The sequence below is a fragment of the Somniosus microcephalus genome, chromosome 9, assembly GCF_052327205.1.
Source record: "Somniosus microcephalus isolate GS21.2 chromosome 9, FLI_Smic_1.0, whole genome shotgun sequence".
NCBI lineage: Eukaryota > Metazoa > Chordata > Chondrichthyes > Squaliformes > Somniosidae > Somniosus > Somniosus microcephalus.
In genome coordinates this window covers 172,236,137-172,258,502 of record NC_140995.1, presented here as the reverse complement: position 1 = coordinate 172,258,502, position 22,366 = coordinate 172,236,137, and the positions used below count along the sequence as shown (strand labels likewise).

General features: G+C 42.4%; 1 protein-coding gene across 1 annotated transcript in view; it reads right to left on the bottom strand.

The window, feature by feature from the left end:
• Positions 1-22,366, bottom strand: part of map3k5 (mitogen-activated protein kinase kinase kinase 5) — a 193,990-nt gene that overhangs the window by 148,481 nt on the left and 23,143 nt on the right. Inside the window, exons 2-3 of the mRNA XM_085997514.1 lie at positions 15,643-15,782; positions 4,077-4,100 (exon numbers count right to left, since the gene is read on the bottom strand). Coding sequence (XP_085853640.1) covers positions 4,077-4,100; positions 15,643-15,782 — 164 coding nt within the window. The remainder of the gene's footprint in view (positions 1-4,076; positions 4,101-15,642; positions 15,783-22,366) is intronic.

Sequence of the window (22,366 nt, the reverse complement as noted above, 5' to 3'; positions counted from 1 at the left end):
CTCCACCGAGATTATATCTGTAATTGTTTATAGGAAGTTGAAGATATGTATGTTTAACGGAGACTCTGTAAGTAATAAGCTAAAAAGGGAGGATTGTAGTGTATGTACCCGTCTACCTTTAAGGGAACTATTGAATGTAACCGTTCACCTTTAAGAGAACTACTTTAGGTGTGGCACTATTTGTTTGGCTTCTGTATACTGTAATACCGATAGTGACCACACCAGTATATAAGTGTTGTGGCAGGATTGCTGGGGCAGATTCGCCCGGACCTTCGAATAGTAAAGACCTGTTTTGTTTGTTACTTCTGAAGTCTGTGTATTTATTAACTGCACAACCCACAGACTTTACACCCACAAGCAGCAATGTGAGAATGACCAGACATCAAGGGGTATGGGGAGAGAGCGGGAGTATGATATTGAGATAGAGGATCAGCCATGATCATATTGAATGGCGGAGCAGGCTCGAAGGGCCAAATGGCCTACTCCTGCTCCTATTTTTCTATGTTTCTACTCTGTTTTTAGTTATGCTGATCGAGGGCTAAATATTGGCCAGTGCACCAGGGATAACTTCCCTGCTCTTCTTCAAAGTGGTGCCATGGGATCTTTTATGTCCACCCAAGAGAGCAGACGGGGCCTCGGTTTAACGTCTCATCTGAAAGACATGGAGTGTTTACTGTTGCCAAACCCCCGTTCCACAGAATTAAATGTTTCATGAACAAGTTAAAGGAAAAAGAAAATAAGCAGAAACAGTTAGAAAAAGCACAGGCGAAGGAAATCCAGCAATTTAAAGGCAAGATTGTTGAAGAACTAGCAGCAGTACCTTGTTCAGAAGCATTTAAAGTTTCTGCAGAAAGGGACCGTCTCAAAAACTGAGAATGAAAAGGGAACATATGGGAGGTATAAAGATGGTCTGGGAGTTGCAGGAATGAAAGAGGCAGTTGCAATGATTCAGCAACTGAGAAATTTACTGGGACTTTGGACAAGTTCCTCAGTGTCCCCTTCCTCGTGCACCCCATGCCATTACACCCCTTCCTTTGTTCAACAGAAAGGAAGTCAAGAAATTGTGCAGGAGGTTGAGGAGTTTGTCCTTTTGCAGCAAACAGAGGCTGTGAAGCAGTTACCTAAAAATTCCTTTGTTAGATATTCGAAGAGTAAGAACAGATTTAGAGTAAGAACAGATTTAGGAAGAGAAAGAAATTGAAAGCCCACAGCAAATATCAGATATTGAAATTGTTGTGAGAAAACAGGATTGAAGTAGCCCCTGTCGTTGATATTAGGAGAAATGTAAGCATTTTGATCATTGTCTTCTCTATGAGCATATGCTGTTTTACATTTATTAATTATTATCTCTGTATATGTATACAAATGTGTTACTTTTACAACATGGAGTCCTATTTTTGGGTCTGAAAACTGAAACAGACCCACAACAGGGAATATTTTAAGGTGGAGGGGAGCAAATATGGCTTGAAAGATTGAGTGTGGTTAAGGTACCTGGCGCAGTTATGAGCGTTTGAATGTGGTTGTCAAAAGTATGTTCATTTCAATGTAAGATTGTGACCCCCGGGCAGGAGGAGGGTAACCGGCCGGCACCAAAGGGATACTTGCTGGCACTCGGGCAAGTTGCGGGGAGGGGTTTGCCTTCAGAAAAGGGCGGGAGGGGTAAGCCTGGGGCAGGGGAGGCCTAAACTTTCCATGTGGGGCCCGAGGAACACTTCTGCTCCTCCTTGCCCTACAAAGAATATATAAAGCTCACCTTCAATGGCCTTCTCTTGCATCAAATCCTCTTCCCACCATCTTCACCTGGTGAGAAAATCACAATGACTTCCCTGCTCAGGCACAATTAAAATTGCAGTTGGGCCCGATTATGTCATCGGACCCTGATCTGCAAGAACCCCACCAGCTTCGGTCGAGTGCCTTTGCTGCTTGCTCAAAAGAGCGGGTTAAAATTGAAGATGCAGGACATCAGTGGGTAAGTCACCCGGCCAATTTTAACAACCTGCCTGCCCAGTTTCCGCTGGCCAGGTAGAGTTAAAATCACCCCTTGTATTCAATTGTAGTCACCAAGGAACAAAGGAAGTAGTGTAAAGAAAGGCCACGCTGCTAATCCTTGGTGCTAGAGGACTTAATTACAAAGGTTAGCAAAATTTGCCTCCTCAGCCTTGAAAGGAGGTGCATGAGGGGAGACTCGAAGCATATAAAATATTAAGTGGAATAGAAAAGATGAATTCTGCATATGATTGCAATTAAAACCACAATTGCAGGACAAGTTGACATAGGTACAAACTGGTAAAAGACAAGTTCAGGACTGATATCAGGAAGGACTTCTACAAATAAAAAGCAATGAATGTGTGGAATGGTAGCGGAGGCAAGAAGCCTAGTCAATGAAAAGGTAGTTAGATGAGGTTTTGGGGAGGGGGGAAAATCATGTTTCTATGGAAGGCTGAGCTAGATGGGCTGAATGGCCAACCTTCATCTTTATGAAAAGAATTTTGATACTTTGGGAGGGCTTAGAACAGAGCTGTAAGGCTGCTTCCTGGACTACAGTGCTTCAACATATGAACAAAGAATCACTGGCTTTCATTGTGGAAAAAATTAGAAAGAACATGATTCCAGTCCTTAGAATGGGGATAATGCAGATATAAACAGATTATTTTAACTTGTGCCATGAGTGGGGAACTAGACAGCAAGAGTCCAAAATTAATCAGCCTGGAGTGAGATTTCAGATTAGAAAAAATTCCCAAGCAGCAAAGATTGAATAATGTTATGTGTAAGGATAGACAGATAATAGTTCAAGTATCTTTAAGAATAATGAAGAAGGGAAGGAAGAAATGAGAGTCAGAAGCCCTTTTGAAAAAGGAAGTTACAATAAAACTGAATTTTGGTTCATCATCAGTAACGGAGGTAATTTTCCTAAAATTGAAATGCTCTTTTGAATCTTTACTTCCATTAAGGCAGCATTGCACAAAGAAGTGAGGCAAAATGGATGAAATCCCACCATTGGGGAATATTCCCTCTTTTCGCTATGTCTCACGTAATCTGGAAATCTCCCTCTGCCCCATAATGTTTGGTTCGCATATTCCTGTGTACTTGTATACAAATTGAATTAGAAATCTCTACATAAATCACGTTGCTGCTACCAAAACAAAGGTTACATCAAATAATTTTCTCCATCACCTAAACATTCTGGTTCTACAAATTCTCTGAGCCCTAACCTCCCATTTTCAGTGTTAGAATGGAAGGAGATAGAGAACAGCCTTAGGAATCTAAACTTTAAAGAATTTGAGGGATGAGGCAAGATGAAGGAGGGGAGAAAAATGAGGCATATATCAGTTTAGATTTAAAAGAAAGAGGTGGCTCGTCGGATTAGATTTTTGTCTTTACCGCCTGGGCGGAGGGCGGAAAGGAAAGTCTGGTGCAGTGGATCACAGGGCGCTAACAGAACCCATTGGATTCAAATTCTAATCATTTCAATGGGAAGAAATTCAGGCTTGAGTTCTGATGAAAGGTCCTCGTCCTAAAATGTTAATGTTTCTTTCTCCACAGATACTGCCTAACCTGCCGAGTGTTTCCAGCATTCTCTGTTTTTATTTCAGAAAAATCAGGCTTATTCCGTTAGCAGTATACGGTCCTCTCCGCCAGATTTTCCATTCTGTGCTCAGCTCAGGTGATGCTTAACGTCCAGGTAGCAAAGACGAAAATCTACCGCATTCATTTTTAAGTCCGAATTGCATTAGTTAGCTCATAACCAAAACTCAGCTGCTTGACAGTAAGGCTCTCTGTCTCTCTCATTTCCTGGGGTCATTTGAACTTCTGCTGAAGGTGTAAAACAGGCGATTATCGGATCGGCCACCCGTTATACACCTCGCCCAATTTTCCTTTCCCTTCCTGAGTTTTATTTACCAATAGTTCTGTAACAACGCTTTGAAAGCAAAACAAGAACTTATAACCAAAAAATAAATGCACCAAGTTACAAATTCCAGTACAACAAGTACTTGGAAATAGCGTCAAAATATATCAGAAGTACAGAATGCATCATTAGACAGTTGTTTAATCAAGCAAATCAAAGTTGTACTTACATTTTTCTTCTGACAAATAATTTCCTGCAAAAAGACAAAGACAAATCAGCCAATAATATTAATATAAAACTTATTAGGTTTATGTCATTATGTCAAACTTCAACCTATCCACACATGTTTATCAAAGGGAAAATAAAACTGACCCTTGCCCACAGAGGAAGATTGCAGTAAAATTACTACAGTACTTCAGAACATTACAATACCATGTGATTACTCCAACTAGTCTGTCAAGGGATGAGAGGTGATCTTCGTCTGCTGAAGATTTCTATCAGAGAGCTTAACGGTGCAAAGGTAAATCTATGTTGTTGTCTATTTAATGTTGCTAAAACTCTGGATTATACTTTGGTACTTTTTATAAATGTAACTGTCAGCTTGGATCAGTTGGTAGCACCCTCACTAAATTTGAAACTTCGGAGTTCAAACCCGAGTCCAAGATTTGACCACAAAGTTTAGCTGGGCACCACGTTCCAGTTAAGATGTTGCTTTGAGGCCCTATCTATCTGTTCCAGTGGTTTAAGCAGATGAGATGGCCTTTCTGTGCGCATTTGGCTACATGGTGACAATGACTGCACTTCAAAAAGTAATTAATTGGTTCCTAAGCACTTTGCGACTGCCCAAGGAAACGATGTATAAATGCAAGTTCTTGCTTTTCCTTAAAACATTGAACCACATTATTTTGACTACTTCGTGCCGATGTAGTTTGATAGTAATAATAGCTATATAAAAAGAAAGACTTGCATTTCTATAGCGCTTTTCACGACTACCGGACGTCCCAAAGCGCTTTACAGCCAATGAAGTACTTTTTGAAATGTAGTCACCGTCGTAATGTAGGCAGCATTTAATTTCTCAAAAATACATACATCGCTCTGCCATAATCATATAACTCATCAATATGGGAGGGAAGAAGTACACAAGCAACAAGGCTTATAAAAGTCACTTAAACACTGGCCTTTCACCCCTTGGACCTGGGTTCAAATCCAGCCTAGACGCCTGGGATGAAAGGCTTGAAGAGTCCTACATATTTGTGCTATCCCAGTCTGATTTCTGGTGGATATGTATTCTCACCACAAAAGTGTTCCTAAATAGTAATCTCATTTAGAGTAGCCACCTAACAGCTGGTGTGGGAAACCAAACAGCATCACACCAATGCAGTAGGGGTCATCTTCTAAGGTTGGGCCCACAAACAGAGGATATTTTATTCACACAAAGAAAAAGCAGGAAAGCCAAGAACAAGGAAATGAACTGGAGATAGACACAGAAACACACAGATGTTATGGTGAAGATGCCATTACTTTTGTTTTTTTTCCCTTTGCTACTCAGTGCTGGAAAATGATTTACTCTACACTGGTTGCCAAGTCCAACCTTACAGTTAAATTTGCTACAGATTGATGTTTGAAACTGAATGCCTGAGAACAAAAGCTTCTGAGAAAATAAAAGCATCTTTTACTTTGATTAGTGTTAACATTTGTTTATAAATAAAAGGTATATAAAAAAAACTGCCATCATCTTTCCTTTTTTGGCTATTAATATTTTTATGCCACTGAAGTACAAGAATCATGATCCAGAACTGAAGTAGGAGCTGAACTGCTGATCAACACAATGATAACTGCCGACAAACGGGTGACCTGTATCTCTGATAGTGCAGGTGTACTATTTTTGCATTTCTATAACCAGTTTTCACATCGCAGACACAAATGTGACAATATAATTCCAGAGTTAGGTCCAGATTGGACTCAACAATAACAATTTGCATTTATATAGCGCCTTTAATGTAGTAAAACATCCCAAGGCACTTCGCAGGACCGTGATCAAATAAAGTCTGACACCGAGCCACGTAAGGAAATATTAGGGCAGATAACCAAAAACTTGGTCAAAGCAATATCTTAAAGGAGCAGAGAGAGGCAGAGAGATTCAGGCAGGGAATTCAAGATCCTAGAACCTAGGCAGTTGAAGGCACAGCCGCCAATGGTGGAGTGATGTAAATCGGGACTGCGTAAGAGGCTAGAATTGGAGGAGCCCAAAGATCTCGGAAGGTTGTAGGGCTGGAGGAAGTTACAGAGATATGGAGGTGTGAGGCCGTGGAGAGATTTGAAAACAAGGATGAGAATTTTAAAATCGTGGTGTTGCCAGACCGGGAGCCAATGTAAGTTAGCGAGCACAGGGCGATGGGTGAACAGGACTTAGTGCAAGTTAGGATACAGGCAGCAGAGTTTTAGATGAGCTCAGGTTTACAGAGGGTGCAAGGTGGGAGGCCGGCCAGGAGAGCATTGGAATAGTCGAGTCTAGAGGTAACAAAGGCATGGACGAGGGTTTCAGCAGCACATGAGCTGAGTTAGGAGCAGAGATGGGCGATGTTACAGAGGTGGAAGTAGGCAGTCTTGGTGATGGAGAGAATATGGGGTCAGAAACTCAGCTCAGGGTCAAATAGGATGCCAAAGTTGTGAACGGTCTGGTTCAGTCTGAGACATAGAAACATAGAAGATAGGAGCAGGAGTAGGCCATTCGGCCCCTCGAGCCTGCTCCGCCATTCAATGCGATCATGGCTGATCATCCAAATTCAGTACCCGGTCCCTGCTTTCTCCCCATACCCCGTGATCCCTTTAGCCTTAAGAAATATATCCAACTCCTTCTTGAATATATTTAATGAATTGGCCTCTACTGCCTTCTGTGGTAGAGAATTCCACAGGTTCACCACTCTCTGGGTGAAGAAATTCCTCCTCATTTCTGTCCTAAATGGTCTACCCCTTATCCTTAGACTGTGACCCCTGGTTCTGGACTCCCCGACCATCGGGAACATCCTTCCTGCATCTAGTCTGTCCAGTCCTGTCAGAATTTTATAAGTTTCAATAAGATCCCCTCTCATTCTTCTAAACTCCAGCGAGTACAAGCCCCAATCGTCCCAATCTCTCCTCATATGTCATTCCTGCCATCCCAGGTATCAGCCTGGTGAATCTTCGCTGCACTCCTTCCATGGCAAGAACATCCTTCCTCAGATAAGGCGGCCAAAACTGCACACAATACTCAAGGTGCGGTCTCACCAAGGCCTTGTACAATTGCAGCAAGACATCCTTGTTCCTGTACTCAAACCCTCTCGCTACGAAGGCCAACATACCATTTGCCTTCTTAACCGCCTGCTGCACCTACATGCTTACCTTCAGCGACTGGTGCACAAGGGCACCCAGGTCTCGTTGCACTTCCCCTTCTCCCAATCTATTGCCATTCAGATAATAATCTGCCTTCTTGTTTTTGACACCAAAGTGGATAACCTCACATTTATCCACGTTATATTGCATCTGCCATGCTTTTGCCCAATCACCCAACCTATCCAAATCATCCTGGAGTTTCTCGGCATCCTCCTCACAGCACACACCCACCCAGCTTTGTGTTGTCTGCAAATCTGGAGATATTACATCGAGTTCCAGACAGTTGCAAGGGAGAGGGATGGAGTCAGTGGCTAAGGAATGAAACAGTGCCAGACTGTCGCACAATGCTTGAGTTTAACTTTATTTGGAGTGTAACTCGTGCAGCATAAAAAAGTGTTCAGGTGATCCATTGGACCTCCTGGGTATTTTATAAGAGCTCTTTTTAATGTTTTGGAAAATAAAACGCTCCCATCTTTGCTTCCAAAACATAAAAACGTAGGTGGCCAGAGGCAGAGCACTCTGCATAACCATTCTTGCTCAGAACTCTGTCCTAGGCAGGTATAGTGCAATTTGCAGCCAGGTAACATAACAGGAATCTTGCGAGATGTGCTTTGCACTGTATGGCTCTCTCTGGCCGATAGTGCAGTATAACTAGTTGTAAGAAATCGTGGATTGAAAGAAATAATAGTCTGTTACGGGTTCCCTAGATCAGCAGTTTGCCTAAGTTGATGACACAGAAAGATTCCAGTCATGTCAGGAAAATAGCTGTACGAGGTCAGAACACAAAAACAGGCCTTTGAGCTAGGCCTGATAAGGGATGCAGCAAAGAGCTGTAGGATAAACAAGCTGTCTATGAGAGGGCAACAAGACCTTTAGAACAGAGATAAGGAGGAAAATTACCTCATGAGGCTGGGAGGGGGCTGTCATAGGTAGCCTCTCCCTTGTAATTGGACAATGGGATAGATAAAAATGATTGACACCAGGTATCCACCAGCCCATCGAAATATGGTATAAAAACAGACGACCGAGAGAGGAAAACACGCAGTTAGGGGCGAAGGCTTCCCAGAGATGGCTACGGCCTAACCCCTTGGTCAAGTTTAGCCTCTGAGGTGGCCGACGGCCTAACACCTCCAACAGTTCGAGGGATGACCCAACGGAAGTGACTGCTGCAGCAGACTGCAGGAATCCAACCAATCTGAGACCACCGTACTGCCTCACCATCTGTCTTGTTGTTTTGTTCCGTTCCAGGGCCGTAGATCGCCCTCATCTGTCACGGGTTGTATGTCTACTGTATCTATTTCAATCGCATGTAGTAATATCTGATTATGCTTAAACTGTAGCTCTCTAATAAAAAACCTTACAACTCCCAAGACCCTTTGGGTAATGTGTGTGTGACCTGTGATCCAAATCTTACATCGTGCCTTAACGGAATGGCTATCATCCAACTGAGACACACTGACGTAAGAAAACTACTAAGCACTTGGTTTGAGTATAAAACAAGGCTTTAATCAACTGTTTCACAACCATGAGTTCTAGTTACATCACTAGTTCCTGGTTACAAAAACGTCCTGAGCAAGCTGGGCCCACGCCCGAGTATTTATACTTTCCTTGGTACGGCGCCACCAGCAGGCCGCCCAGTGTTATCTCATGAGTCATTTCTACATGAATTGTAAGATTCATGACATTCTTCCCGCCTGAAAGATTTGGAAGTCCGGTGACTTCCTTCTAGCGGATTAGACGGACCACGAATAGCCGCAGTCGTTTCGATCTCTGTTTGTGGCTGGAAGGCATGTCTCCTCGGACAGTGTCTTGGTCCCTGGGTCGCTTGGTTCGTACTGGTAGATTGACAGGGCCCGTGTCGCCTTGATCGACCTGAGGGGGACTGGGGAGATCGTGACTCTGGGTGCGGGTCCCCACAGGCGCAGAGCTGGCTTCATCTTGCTTGGTAGCTGGGGATTGACCGGCGTCCTGGCTTCGGGTGGCCATCCCGTGGGGAGCGCTCTGCTCCCGGAGTTGATCCGACGGAGTAGCCAGCAGATCCCTTGATGTCCCGGGTAGGGCGTCATCCTCAAAGGAGCGCAGAGTGTCAGCATCATTACTTTGCATCCCTCTATCGGTGGGGTCCGTGGGACCGGTTGGACAGGGAGCCAGATCTCGGAGTGAAACGGTGGACTCCCGGCCATCAGGGTACCACACGTGCACATATGTGGGATTAACGTCCATTAGTTCCACCTCGTCAACGAGGGGATGATTTTTGGAAGATTGGATGAATCTTCGGAGCAGCACAGGGCCAGGAGCTGCCAACCATGATGGTAGGGACGTCCCATGAGTGGAGCGACGCTGGAACCCGAAGAATTGTTCGTGAGGAGTAACGTTGGTGGACGTAGAAAGAAGAGACCTGATGGAATGCAACATGTCAGGGAGCACAGTTTCCCACTGCTGGTCTGGTAGGTTGCGTGACCTCAGTGCAAGACGAACAGCGTTCCAAATGATAGCGTTGTATCTCTCAACCTGTCCGTTACCGATGGGATGATACTGTGTCGTTTTACTTGTGGCGATTCCCCGTTGGGAAAGATAACTTTTGAGTTCGCTTGACATGAAGGAGGGACCCCGATCAGAGTGGATGAAATTGGCTGTACCGCAAAGGAAAAAGACCTGATCGAGGCATTTGATCACTGTGGAAGTAAGCATATTGGGACAGGGGAAGACAAAGGGAAAGCGTGAATATTCGTCCACCATAGTAAGCAAGTAGGTGTTTCGCGTTGAGGAAGGCAATGGCCCTTTAAAGTCAATGCGGAGTTGCTGCATAGGCTGTATAGCGTGTATGAGCGAGCCATCCGACGGACGAAGAATTGCGGTTTTAATTCCGCGCAAATTCTACAGGTGGAACATGCTCTTTTCACATCTTCCGTAGAAATTGGGAGATTTTTAGATCGCACAAAGTGCAACATACGGGTAACGCCAGGATGGCATAAGTCAGTATGAAGATCCGCAAGAGTTGAAGTTGACATAGAAGAGCAAAATGTCCGCGTGAGGGTATCCGGGGCCACATTCTCTTTGCCGGGTCGACAATGTATGGTGTAGCCAAAGGCGGCCAATTCCATCCTCCAAAGCTGTATTTTGTTGTTCTTGATCTTAGTGCGTTTCCGGTTATCCAGCTGATCGGTTACAAGCATGAAATGGCAACGAGCGAGAAAATGACTCCATTTACGTACTGCTTCGATGAAAGCCGTAGCCTCCTTCTCGACAGGAGGATAATGGAGCTCGCTACCCTGCAAAGTTCTGGACAGAAATGCAACGAGTCGACCACCTTGATTCAAGGTAGCCGAGATCGCCACCTCCGATGCATCGCACTCGACCGCGAAAGGGAGATTTTCATCGATGGAACGAAGCGTGGCTTTTTCCAGTTGTCGCTCGAGGAGGTTGAAAGCTGAAATAGCTGTTGCCTCCAACGGAAATGACTTTGCGTGAAGCAGGGGCTGGATCTTGTCGGAGAAGTGGGGTATCCACTTCACATAATAGGCGAACATGCCGAGTGCCCGACGAAGAGAGCCGAGATTCGTAGGGGGAGGGAGCTCCTGAAGCGGACAAAGTCGCTCCGGGTCCGGTTTGATGACACCATTGCCCACCCATTAGCCAAGGATGTTGACTGATGGTACTGATTTCACCGATTTGGACTCATTTAAGGTTAAGTTGCAACGACGGAGAATGTCAAAAAATTTCTGGAGGTTGGCATCGTGCTCCTTCTGGTCATGACCAGCAATGGTGATATTATCCAGATATGGAAAAGTGTCCGTTAAGTTCTCCTGTTTGACTAGGCTATCCATTGCCTGTTGAAAGACGGCCACCCCATTGGTGACCCCAAATGGAAGGCGACAAAACTGGTAAAGCCGACCATTGGCCTCAAAGGCCGTATACTTTTTGTCAGAGTCTTTTAACGGTACTTGATGATACGCGCTCTTTAAGTCAAAAGTTGAAAATACCTTGTAGTTGGCAAGGTTATTGACCATGTCATCGATGCGTGGTAGTGGGTAGGCATCCAGGTCAGTATACTGATTAATAGTTTGCGAGTAATCGATGCAAAGACGTTTCTTGTGTTGCTTCAGAGGATTTTTAACAACGACGACTTGAGCCCACCAGGGAGATGAACATGGCTCAATGATACCGTCAGCTAGAAGGCGAGAGATCTCTGCCTCGATAAAGGATAGATCATCTTGGCTGAAACGTCGTGATTTAGTGACTATGGGCTTACATCAGGGGGAAAGATTGGCAAACAAGGAGGGCTCGTCGAGCGAAGCCGCTGAAAGCGCACAAAACGGTACTTTGGAAATAGTAAGCTCCGGCTTTGACCCTCCAAACTTGAAAGTGAGTCTTTTGTGTTGTTTCTGGAAATCCTGTCCCAGGAACACATCACTGCATAGGTTTTTGAGCACCCCGAGCCGGGTGGAGAAATAAGTGCGGCCATTGAGAATAAGGTCGACAAGACAAAAGCCGGAAGAGTTGGTGGTCAGTGTCGCCAGAGCCATTGCAATTTCCCTGTCCGAGGGGTAAATACGCAGTTTTAACTTCCTGACAGCCCACTCACTAATGAAGCTGTCAGAGCTGCATGAGTCGATTAGTGCACTCAAAATGTGTCCATTTACCGAAACCTTCGTGGCTGCATGGGACAGACTTTGGGGAAAAACAGCTGTGATGAGAGGAGGAGCTGTTTTACCCTTGACAGCTGTAACCTTAGTAGAGGTTCTTGCGGGAGGAGCAGTTTTATAGATAGCAGCTGTAACATTAGTAGTGGCTCTTGGGGGAGGAGCAGTTTTATAGATAGTAGCTGCAAAACTAACAGGGGCTCTCGAACGGTATACCTTAGAAAAGTGGCCTTTCTTACCAACAGAGGCTCTTGACTGGCATACCTTAGAAAAATGACCTTTCTTACTGCAATGATTGCAGGTTGCGTTACGAGCAGGACAAAATTTCCTATAGTGGAATGCACCTGCACAGAAGAAACACTTCCTTCCAGATTGCCAAGATGCTACTAGGGCAGGGTTGTCATCAGTGAAGGCTTCTAGGGTAGGGTTGTCACCAGCTAGGTTAGAGTCATCATCAGGGAGGGCTTCTGCCCGAGGCCTATCAAAGGAGTCACTAAAAGTGATAGCAGCAGCCCGTGCACGTGGTAAAAGATAGGTATCTGCCTTCCTCTTTGCTAAGTCCAGAGAACATGCCTGGTCATAGGCAACCTGTAACTTGAGGGTTTTATTCTCCAACAGACGCTGGCGTATGAAGGGAGACGCAATCCTATTAATAAAGGAATCACGAATTAACTCCTCCTGGTACTGCTCAGCTGTGACAGCTTTAAGATTACAATCCTTGCTGAGCCTGCGAAGCTTTTGAAGGAATTCGTCAAGTGATTCCCCGGGTTGTTGTCGAGTTGTGGCCAATAGATGCCGAGCAAAAATTTTGTTTGGGGCCTTAACATATAATCGCTGTAATATTAGGATAGCGGAGTCATAGTCTACACAGTCTTCAATATAGTCAAACACATGAGGAGATACATAATTGGCAAGTACCTGTAATTTATCAGGAACATTCTCACCACACACCCTGAGGAAGTTGCTGAAGGTACGATACCAGTGTTTCCATACCTTAGCAGTTGTAGGTGAATTCGGGTCCAGGTCAAGATGGGCAGGTCTGAGTAGTTTGTCCATGATGGATTGATTACTACGTCGGAGTTCCCTTCTACAGTTGAAGTCGTAGCTGGCTGTTCCCGAAATCACTCGGAGCGTGGAGCCGACACGCAGTTGATTAAATTGATGTAAGAAAACTACTGAGCACTTGGTTTGAGTATAAAACAAGGCTTTAATCAACTGTTTCAAAACCATGAGTTCTAGTTAAATCACTAGTTCCTGGTTACAGAAACATCCTGAGCAAGCTGGGCCCACGCCCGAGTATTTATACTTTCCCTGGACGGCGCCACCAGCAGGCCGCCCAGTGTTATCTCATGAGTCATTTCTACATGAATGGTAAGATTCATGACACACACTTTGAACAACAGTTAAGATTAATACACCCAATGCAACAATTCACTCAACCAATCTCAAAATGTAGAATTTTTTCTCGAACGCTAAGGAAAGTTCATTTATTTTTGAAGCCTTTAGAGGAGGGTGGGGAGAGAAAATTTATTCTAGATTGAAAGCACCTTCCATCCAACACTCATCATTCTCCTTTAGGTGTTACATTAAATATTTTGTGAATTTAGTTTTTTTTCCCCCCCACATATTTGGAATACCAACCTAAGAAAGAAAGGATATCACAGCTTTCATCACCTCAGGACATGCCAAAGCACTTTGCAGCCAATTAAGTACTTTTTGAAGTGTAGTCACTGATGTCATGTCGGGAAATGCGCCGGCCAATTTGCACACAGCAAAGTCCCACAAACAGCAAGAAGATAAATAACCAGATAGAATGCTGTGATAAGTAATTTAACTGCCAATCACACCCACAGCACAAAACATCTCAGCTGAAAGTTATGTTGCTAACCAACTTTCCAGTAGAGACATGTGCTGCACTTAAAAAGGACTTAGAATTCATTCTTATGCTGTGGCTGCAACTAAGAACATCCCACGATTTGGTTTGGAGTTAACTTATACTTTAATGAAGTATTACTGTCATTGATATCATTTAAATGTACTGTTTGTAGGTACAGTTGGAATGTTAATACTGTAATTTAAAACTTTTTTTTAACAAAAGTGCCTCGTCACATTTGTACTGTTTGTTAAGGTCGGTCCCATCGAGAGTGAATTTCCACGAGGGTTCTCCCGCTTGTCCGCCATAACTTCCTTTACGCCGTTTTTCCATGGTTTCTGCAGCTCTTCCGGCAAAGCTATGGCTGACAAGCAGGAGAACAGGCACAATTTACTCGCTCTGTCTCTACATTGATCTTTGGTTAACAAAAAAGAAAACGCTGGAAATACACAGCAGGTCAGTCAGTCAGTCAGTCAGTCAGTCAATCAGGTTACTAAATGCCCTGCTTAGCATTTAGGATTCAGTTCTGATGAACGGTGTACACCCGGAATACTAAGTTTTTGTTCTCTTTACAAATTACAACTGACCTAATGTGTATTTCAAGTATTTGCAGTTTTTCTTCCCTTTGTTATTCCCTTGGTTAATATGCTCTGACCCCAGAAAATGTGTGCCCTAAAGCTACTATTGCAAGTAGAAAATGTAATACCATTTTCAATAATACTACCCACTGTAAACAAACAGGACTGTGCATTATTCATAGTTTTCTGCCACATTCCTCCCGCACTTACACGGTTGGAATGCCCCTATCAGATAAGCCCAGCAATTACAGTGCACAATGTTTGTTTCCTAATTGTACAGTGCTTCATAGAAACAGGCTGGAGCTCCAGGTCCTATGGAATCCACCGCAATTATAGGACAGGGTGGAATCTGCTCTTTGCCAGTGAATTTAGCAGAAAGCAAAAACACCACATAATGGCAACCAATGTAAAACAATCTTTATAAACTTTATTTAATCGGGTTTCAAAAAGATCCCAAGCAATCCAACTCACTACCTTTAAACATTCTCGTGTTAATAAAAAGTAATTCAGCTCTTAAATAACATTAGAATTCTCACCACTATTTAGACACCTAAACAAAGCCCTACACATGCTTAGTCATGCACTCAGACTGTCCCATTTTGCCTGCACACAACACGCTCAATGCTTGCAGCTAAGTCAAATGGCCCCTGTTAGCATTCGACCTCCTTCCACAATGTCCAACAGCCCCCTACATTCCAGATGCACTACTCCTGTACATTCTAAAGGTGCCACACAGCCTCGTGTAGAGAAACCACCCGAGACCTGGATTGTCCCACCCTTGGAAAATTGAGCAACATAGATGCAGGAAAAGCCACAGCGGATCGAGAGCAGAGAGGAGAAAATTCTCACCTGTAATGGGTAGAAACATGTTGGGAGAATGTTCTTGTGACAAGTGGGGAAAGTTTAAAGAGAACAAGGGAGAAACAAAAGATGGAAGATAGAAGGAAAACAAAAAGATTGATGATCAATAACTCAATGTGGAAAAAATAAATTGGGAAAAAAAATACTTTGAGGAAAACAGCTAAATAAAAATAGGCTGCGATGATAATTAAATGAAAGACAGGGAAAAAAAATACCAAACAATAAATCGAATAGATAGTTGATAGGTGCCTCGGACAAGTACTTGGAGATGGTGGATGGGTTTCTGGTTTCTTTCCACCATTGACAGTATCCCTCACGTTTCAGTGGAAATTAGCTCTCAATTCACCAAGTTGAGAACAAGTTTATTTCTGTGATGGGAGGTGCGACCTTTTATCCCATTGTAATATTCAATTTATTACCCACAACACGTAGCATCTAGAAATATGAGCCAGTGCCACCTAACCTTACCTGTAGTGACTGAAGTGTGTCTGAATTTGTATCACAGTATAAAATAATGTTATTTGCCATGCTGAAGCTCTCCCGCACTCCAAGATGGTAGAACAGGGAAGGCCGACGGAAAGCATCACTCATCTCCACTACAGCGATATCTGCAAACAGAAAAATGGCAAAGTGACTAAATTCTGGTTAAACACGGTTTAAAAATTAAATTATTAAACAGGAAAGAGGAGGAAACTTGGCTGAATCCCAATTCTTTGATGTGTATCATCCATTTGGAACGCATGGGTGGGGAATTATGCTGCACCACTGCAGCACTTCGAAGTCAATGAAATCTCTAAATGCCACTGTCATCGACATTAGAAAACTAATCTTGGTACGCTTTATTTGTTCCACTGGTTTGTCAGAAAGCATGTTTGTCAATTATGGTAAAAGAAAATTTTGACATCACACAGTTCCTTAGCTTTTCTGTGTACACAGATGACTCAGCACAGCTGCAGGAAACCAAGCGTAGAGCAAAACAAGTGATATATACAAAAAAAGCAACAACAAAAAATACTGAAACACACAGCACGTAGAGCAGATTTTGGGCTTCAAATACAAATGATCTGATGATTTTGGTTTAATGCTGTGGGGGCTCAGTTCTTTATCTTTTGGCCAGCATTCCATAAATTGTCAACAATCCCTGATGCAAATTTAACAAGACCTGACTTTTGCTTAGAGACTGCCAAGTGCAAATATTCCACGCAGGCATGTCGAAAGTGAAGCAAAATATTTGGCCGTGTTAGATAACCAGAGAAAACAGTCAAAAGCTATACAGCATTTCTAGTACACACCATGGTCAATTAGCATAGGAAATTACCTGAACAAATCTCAAACTTAAATTAAAAAAGACAGAAATCCAGAAAAATAATTCATTTTTTCATTACCAGGACCATACATAAACAAATAAAACAAGCCGGTTGGCACAAAAATAAAAGCAACACAGGTCACCTTTAAAGCTGCATCCTACACAACTTATTTCATGCAAGAGCACTGCACAAAATTAGGGAGTACTATGGATTCCAGGATAATGCCCTGTACAATGGCCATTTCAGAGATCCAAAATGTGAATGCCATCAGCATTAATCTTTACTATTGTTGCTCAAAATGTGCTTTCTTAGCAATCCAGTGGCTTGCACATGCACAATGCCTCAGGATACCCAAGGTAGGGCAAGCCTGCTTTTTTGAGAGATTTTTCCAAACAAATGGGGCATTTGCAAATATATCCTATACAGTCACTTCATAACAGTTTTTGAGGAAGACCATTAAATGCTGAGCTGGTTTCTGATTAGAAGCTTGTTCTATAGATAGTGCCCATAAGCGTTTTTCACCATTGGGTTCTGGAGAAATCAACAGGTGCAACTGGGATCTCACACTGGGGAGTAAAGGCTCCACATAAGTCTGTCCCAGGCTCAAGAGTCTGCAGACTTACATCTCAAGGATCTTGTTCTAAAAAGGATTCTGGATCAGCATCACACTCACATGGAGACAGAGTACAATCTCAAACAACCTGAAAACAGATGGCAGGTGTCACAGCAATAGTCAATTCTATCCTCAGTGCATATATCCGAGGCAGATTTGACACATTGCAGCCTATTTGGAGTGAGCTGTGGTAGCAAGAACATCTGCATCCATCCTCCTGACAGAGGCCTCCAGACCAGACCACATGGATGATTTGAGCACTGTCCTTGTCCTTGGGCGACAATTTATACAGAATGATGGCATCCGGCTTTCAAGAGATTCAGGAGCAGCCTGCCTCAGGGTCCACAAGATCTAACAAATACAGCAGGCACTCAGATCCAGGACCCAGCACAAGTGGGGCGGCTGGAGTCCACCTTCATGATGCTGTCCTCTCATATAATGACAGTCCATGTGACCTTCCCAGCCAGCCCTCTCAGATGCCACCTCATGTAGGCTACAGGACACAGAAGGAGGCTACCCACACACCTGCAGTGACGGCAGAGCCTCACTGAAGCCCTGAGATGAGGGACAGTTCTGTCCAAGAAGCTCATGGTACCACAGCACATCCAGGCAACACAGGTGTCTCCGGTCCTCAGGTTGCACCTTGATGCAGTATCAACACTGGTTTCAGAACAGCACAGAGACACCAGGGGTAGGCATGATGGTTAAAATAAACCCACACACATGCTATTTATACATACATACAGAGTAAAGCCATTTTGTGATATCAAGTTCTATGTTCTGAAGTTTGTCTGCTGTTTGTTTGGTTTTAAGTGTTTGAGAGGATATTTGTAGCTCAGTTGTCAATGGGAGATGGAGGTCCTTCTATGACTTCTTACTGAATCATTACTTCCTGAACAAACATCCCTTGACCCACTTTCAAGGGAGGAGTGTGGTCGGTAGACTGTGTTGGAAGGCTACCACCTTATCCAGCATGCCTCAATCAACCAATCTTCCTTGTGCTCTTGTTCCTTCCCCAATATAAAAGGACATATATGGGAATGCCCACAGCGAGACCCATGTTAAGGACTCCTTGACCGAAGGGCAAATTATTTCCCTGCCCGGAACTGCAGAAAGGCAGTTTGCAGAGTCCTTTCTTATCAGCATCACCGAGAACAGATTTCTGGAATTAAATATCTAACAAAATTCTGAATGAAGTCTTACCAATACCAATTTCTTATATTCTCAATTTTATTCCAAAACTAAATTCAAGGATATTACAATAATACAATTTGCGTCAGAAGCATTCATTCACAGATCTAATATAAACTCATCACAAGCTGCTTTTCTAAGATTTTAGAATATATTGTACCTGTAACAGTACTATTTGTTTCTAGAATGGCATGCATGAAACGGATGCGTTGTAAGACAACTATGCATGCCACGCCCTGGGGAGGGCCAGCCACGACACGGTGCAATCTGCCACCAGCTCAACGTGCAGCATTGCAACAGACAGCTTCTTTAACCTATCAAGTACAGTTAATAAAAGGTACTGCATAAATTCATTTATGTAGGAGCTATACTGCAGGTACTGATGTAACACTAGCTTCCTCCACAAAAGAGTGCTGCAAGGGGTCTGCACCGAGTTACAGTGTACTGTTCACTCGAGCTGCTCTCTTCACAGGCAAAGTGGACCTCTATGCATGCATACTCTGCACATGCATAAAAAGAGCCCTGTACAATGGCACCCCATGAGCAGTGAAATCTTAAAAGTTATCAAAGAATGAATCATACTGTTGGCCTTTTACCAACACTGAAGATGTGAAGGCACTCCAGTAGACAGCCTAAGAAAAAAGTTTTAAAAGTTTGCTGTGTCTGAAACCTATGGGGATCAATACATGTCAAGATTAACCACCTTGAATTGCAGTTAAACTACACATTCTGTGTCTGTGCAATGTATACAGCATGCTGAATTGACATACAGTATGGTGCTAATCATGCCATTGGCCCATGATGTTTGGCTCTGGTGCAGCCAGTGACAACACCAAAAGTAAACCCGGAAGATTCACTCAGGCTGGCTGACTAAAAATCATTCTTGTCAGCCAATCGTCATAGTGATTCTGACAGGCTTATCTTTGGTGTTGCCACCCGCTGTGTAAAAGCCACGTTCGGAGCCAACGCATAACACAATATAAAAGCAGCTTCACCGACCCCATAAACTGACATACAAGAATTAGGTCATTAGCTGAATTCCATATTTGACAAGCCTGTCAAACTAGTTTCTGCTCCTTGCTTACAGAATCTTCTCATATTTTGTGCAAGAATAACAGAATGTGCTCTTCAAATAACAGAGTATTTGAAACCGTGTTCACTGGTGCATTGGGATACACAATTGGAAATAATATTTTCAATTTTAGCTGATTTACATTGAGCAGCATAGATTATCATGAAGAAATTGGCATCAGAGCTGGAAGTAGTTGTTGGGCAAGAGATGCCATGGATGGGGGAAGCAGCTGAGTGAAGTGATCCAGGGATCAGTGTTCAAACCCGTACTCTTTCTAATTTAAACTGACTCGGATTCAGAAGCACAATGTCAATTTGCAGACAATACCAAACTGGGCAACTGAACAAGAAGGCAGACAGGGGTCTACAAGAGGAGTTAAATAAAATATGTAAGACAGCATGGAACAGCAGCAGATGAAAGTTAATATGAGCAAGTATAAAGTACTATACATAGGGAGGAAAAAGGGAGACGGGAGTGCTCCAAAAATGGTGTTCAAATAGCGAACAATGAAATGGATAGAGATCTAGAGCTATTGGAAGATTTGCTGCTGAACATATTCAATCATTACAGAGAAGCATGCAGCAATGTAAATAAAATAGTGAAGTGTGCGGCCAAAGCATGTTGAAGGACGTCATGTTGGAAAATGCATACGGATTCTGCAGCCATATCCATCTGTGTTAAGAGAAGCATTTAAGACTTTTAACGTGCTAGTTGGTGTTATAGGATTGAAATTATTTGAGTAAATATTATAAAAGATTTTTAAAAACATATTTGAATGTAGGGGAGCAGTGAAAGAAATTTAAAATTTGCCAAATTATAAAAGGAGATGTTGTTTTCCTTTTTTCTCACAGAATCGTAGAATGATACAGCACAGAAGGAGGCCATCCGGCCCATTGAAATTGATGTCCAATTAGTATTGTTAATTTTTTTAAATTTTTTTTTATAAGAGACATCCCTTTTTAGGGGAAAGGGAAAGATGACAGGAAAGGGTATAGTCTTGTAGTGGTTATTTTACTGAACTAATAATCCGGAGAACACGAGTTCAAATACCAGCATGGCAGTTTGAGCATTTTAATTTAGTTCCAAAAAAATCTAGAAAGAAAAAGCTGGTATCAGTTAAAGTGAATATGAAACTGTCGGACTGTCGTAAAAAGCCAACTCATTGCTAAGGTATTTTAATACTTTTACTTATGGTTCTTTAAAATTTGCAAGTAGACTGTTTTAAAAAAATTGTTTTTAAGACCGATGTTTTTACTAATACTGCACCAAATAATCATCATAGAAATTCTGGTGGTGAAATATGAAATTGTAAATTTAAACTTAGCAGCCATACATGGTGTTCTGAAGATTTAGAAAATGCTTGTATGAACTGGGCCTTTTTAGCATTAGTTTTGGGATATTAGGTAAAATACTATGATTTGTTTCGCTTTATCCAATTTGCACAAAAAAATAATTTGAGCAAGTGTGGTTTGGGGTTGCTTTATTAAGACATTAAGTAGTTTCCTTCCACCCGCACACAATGACCTTTGAAAAGTTGCGTTATCAAAACATCAGGGTGACAAACACCATATCTAAAAGGTAATTAGTTGAGGAGATAAAAACTCAAAATAAATTTTTGAGGGATTTCAAGAGAAATACTGGAGAAATGCACAGCTTGCAATATCGAATACAAGCTTTCATTCAATGCAAAATTCCCCAGAGTGCACTGTATCCACTGTAAATCAGCAGGATTACCAGAACCTAATCCATGTTTGAACTATGGGGAAGAATGCAAGGTCTTGTTTCCAATATTGCAATCCAGTTATTTTTATTAATAAATTATGGGTTGTTGAAAAGGAGTGTTGATGCATACAGCTAACATAATTGGAATTAAGATACTTAGAAATCCACATTTAGTTGTTTTAGCAGATTTGAACACACCATTTGAATGAACTGGGAACAGTCAATATCCCTTTTAAGTACAGGTTTGTGGAATTTACAAAATTATCAATATGTAATTTACAAATCAAGAACATCCTTCTTTCCATAAGATTTGAGATAAGGTAATACAGTAACTATTTACTCAAGGAGGAAGCATTGGAACTTCCACAGGGGTAGACATGGGAGCAATCTAGAGGTTAAAATCTGGAGACCAGAACTGGAAAGTGGGGTAAAAACAAGGTAATCAGCTAGCATGATTTATCAGGTCACTTACGTTTCTATAGTTTTTGCTATTAACATTAGAGAGCTGCTACTATGTGTTGTTTATATTGCATTTCTAACCAGAACTGGAGCTGTTGATTATAGTTTATTTTTGCTTTCACGACCCAAATCCACTATGATTATTTCAAAGATCAAATTCACCGGTCTCACTTTCATACCACAATAACACAATATGATGGCTGACAATAGTGGAGTGTTCATAAGACAAACCAAATGGATGCGAATAGAGATGGCAAGGAACAGAAAATAAGCAACACCAAGATTAAGGAATGGAGCTGGAAAGAGAGAGAGAGAGAGAAAGAGAGAGAGAGAGAAAAAGAGAGAAAGCAACAGTGTGACAGAAGAGAGACAGGAACAGAAAACAAGAAAGACCACCCCCTTCCCCTGAAGAGCAAGAGGACATCAAAACTCTTTAGGTCTCTCTTGGCTTCTTTCCCTTCCTAATCTATTTCACTCATGCACTTTGTGCATTTGGTAACTTTCAGTATTTTTTTATTCTTAATTATTGCTCAATTACATAAATGCCAATGAACTATTTTAAAGCACAATACTGGTGTTGTTAACTGCTTGAAAGTCACGCCACGTGTTAGACTGCTCAGCCCACGAAACAGCTATCACCAGCCATCACAGAACCTCTCCCCACCCACTAAAGGTTAAATTGAAAAAAAACTGTTTTCAATGTATTCACAGAAAACCACATTCTATCACCGCCCAAACATACTTTTCAGATTACTTTGTTTTTTAATATATAAATTACACTGAATTTTCTATTTATAGCCAGGTATATAAATAGAAAATAAATGGGAC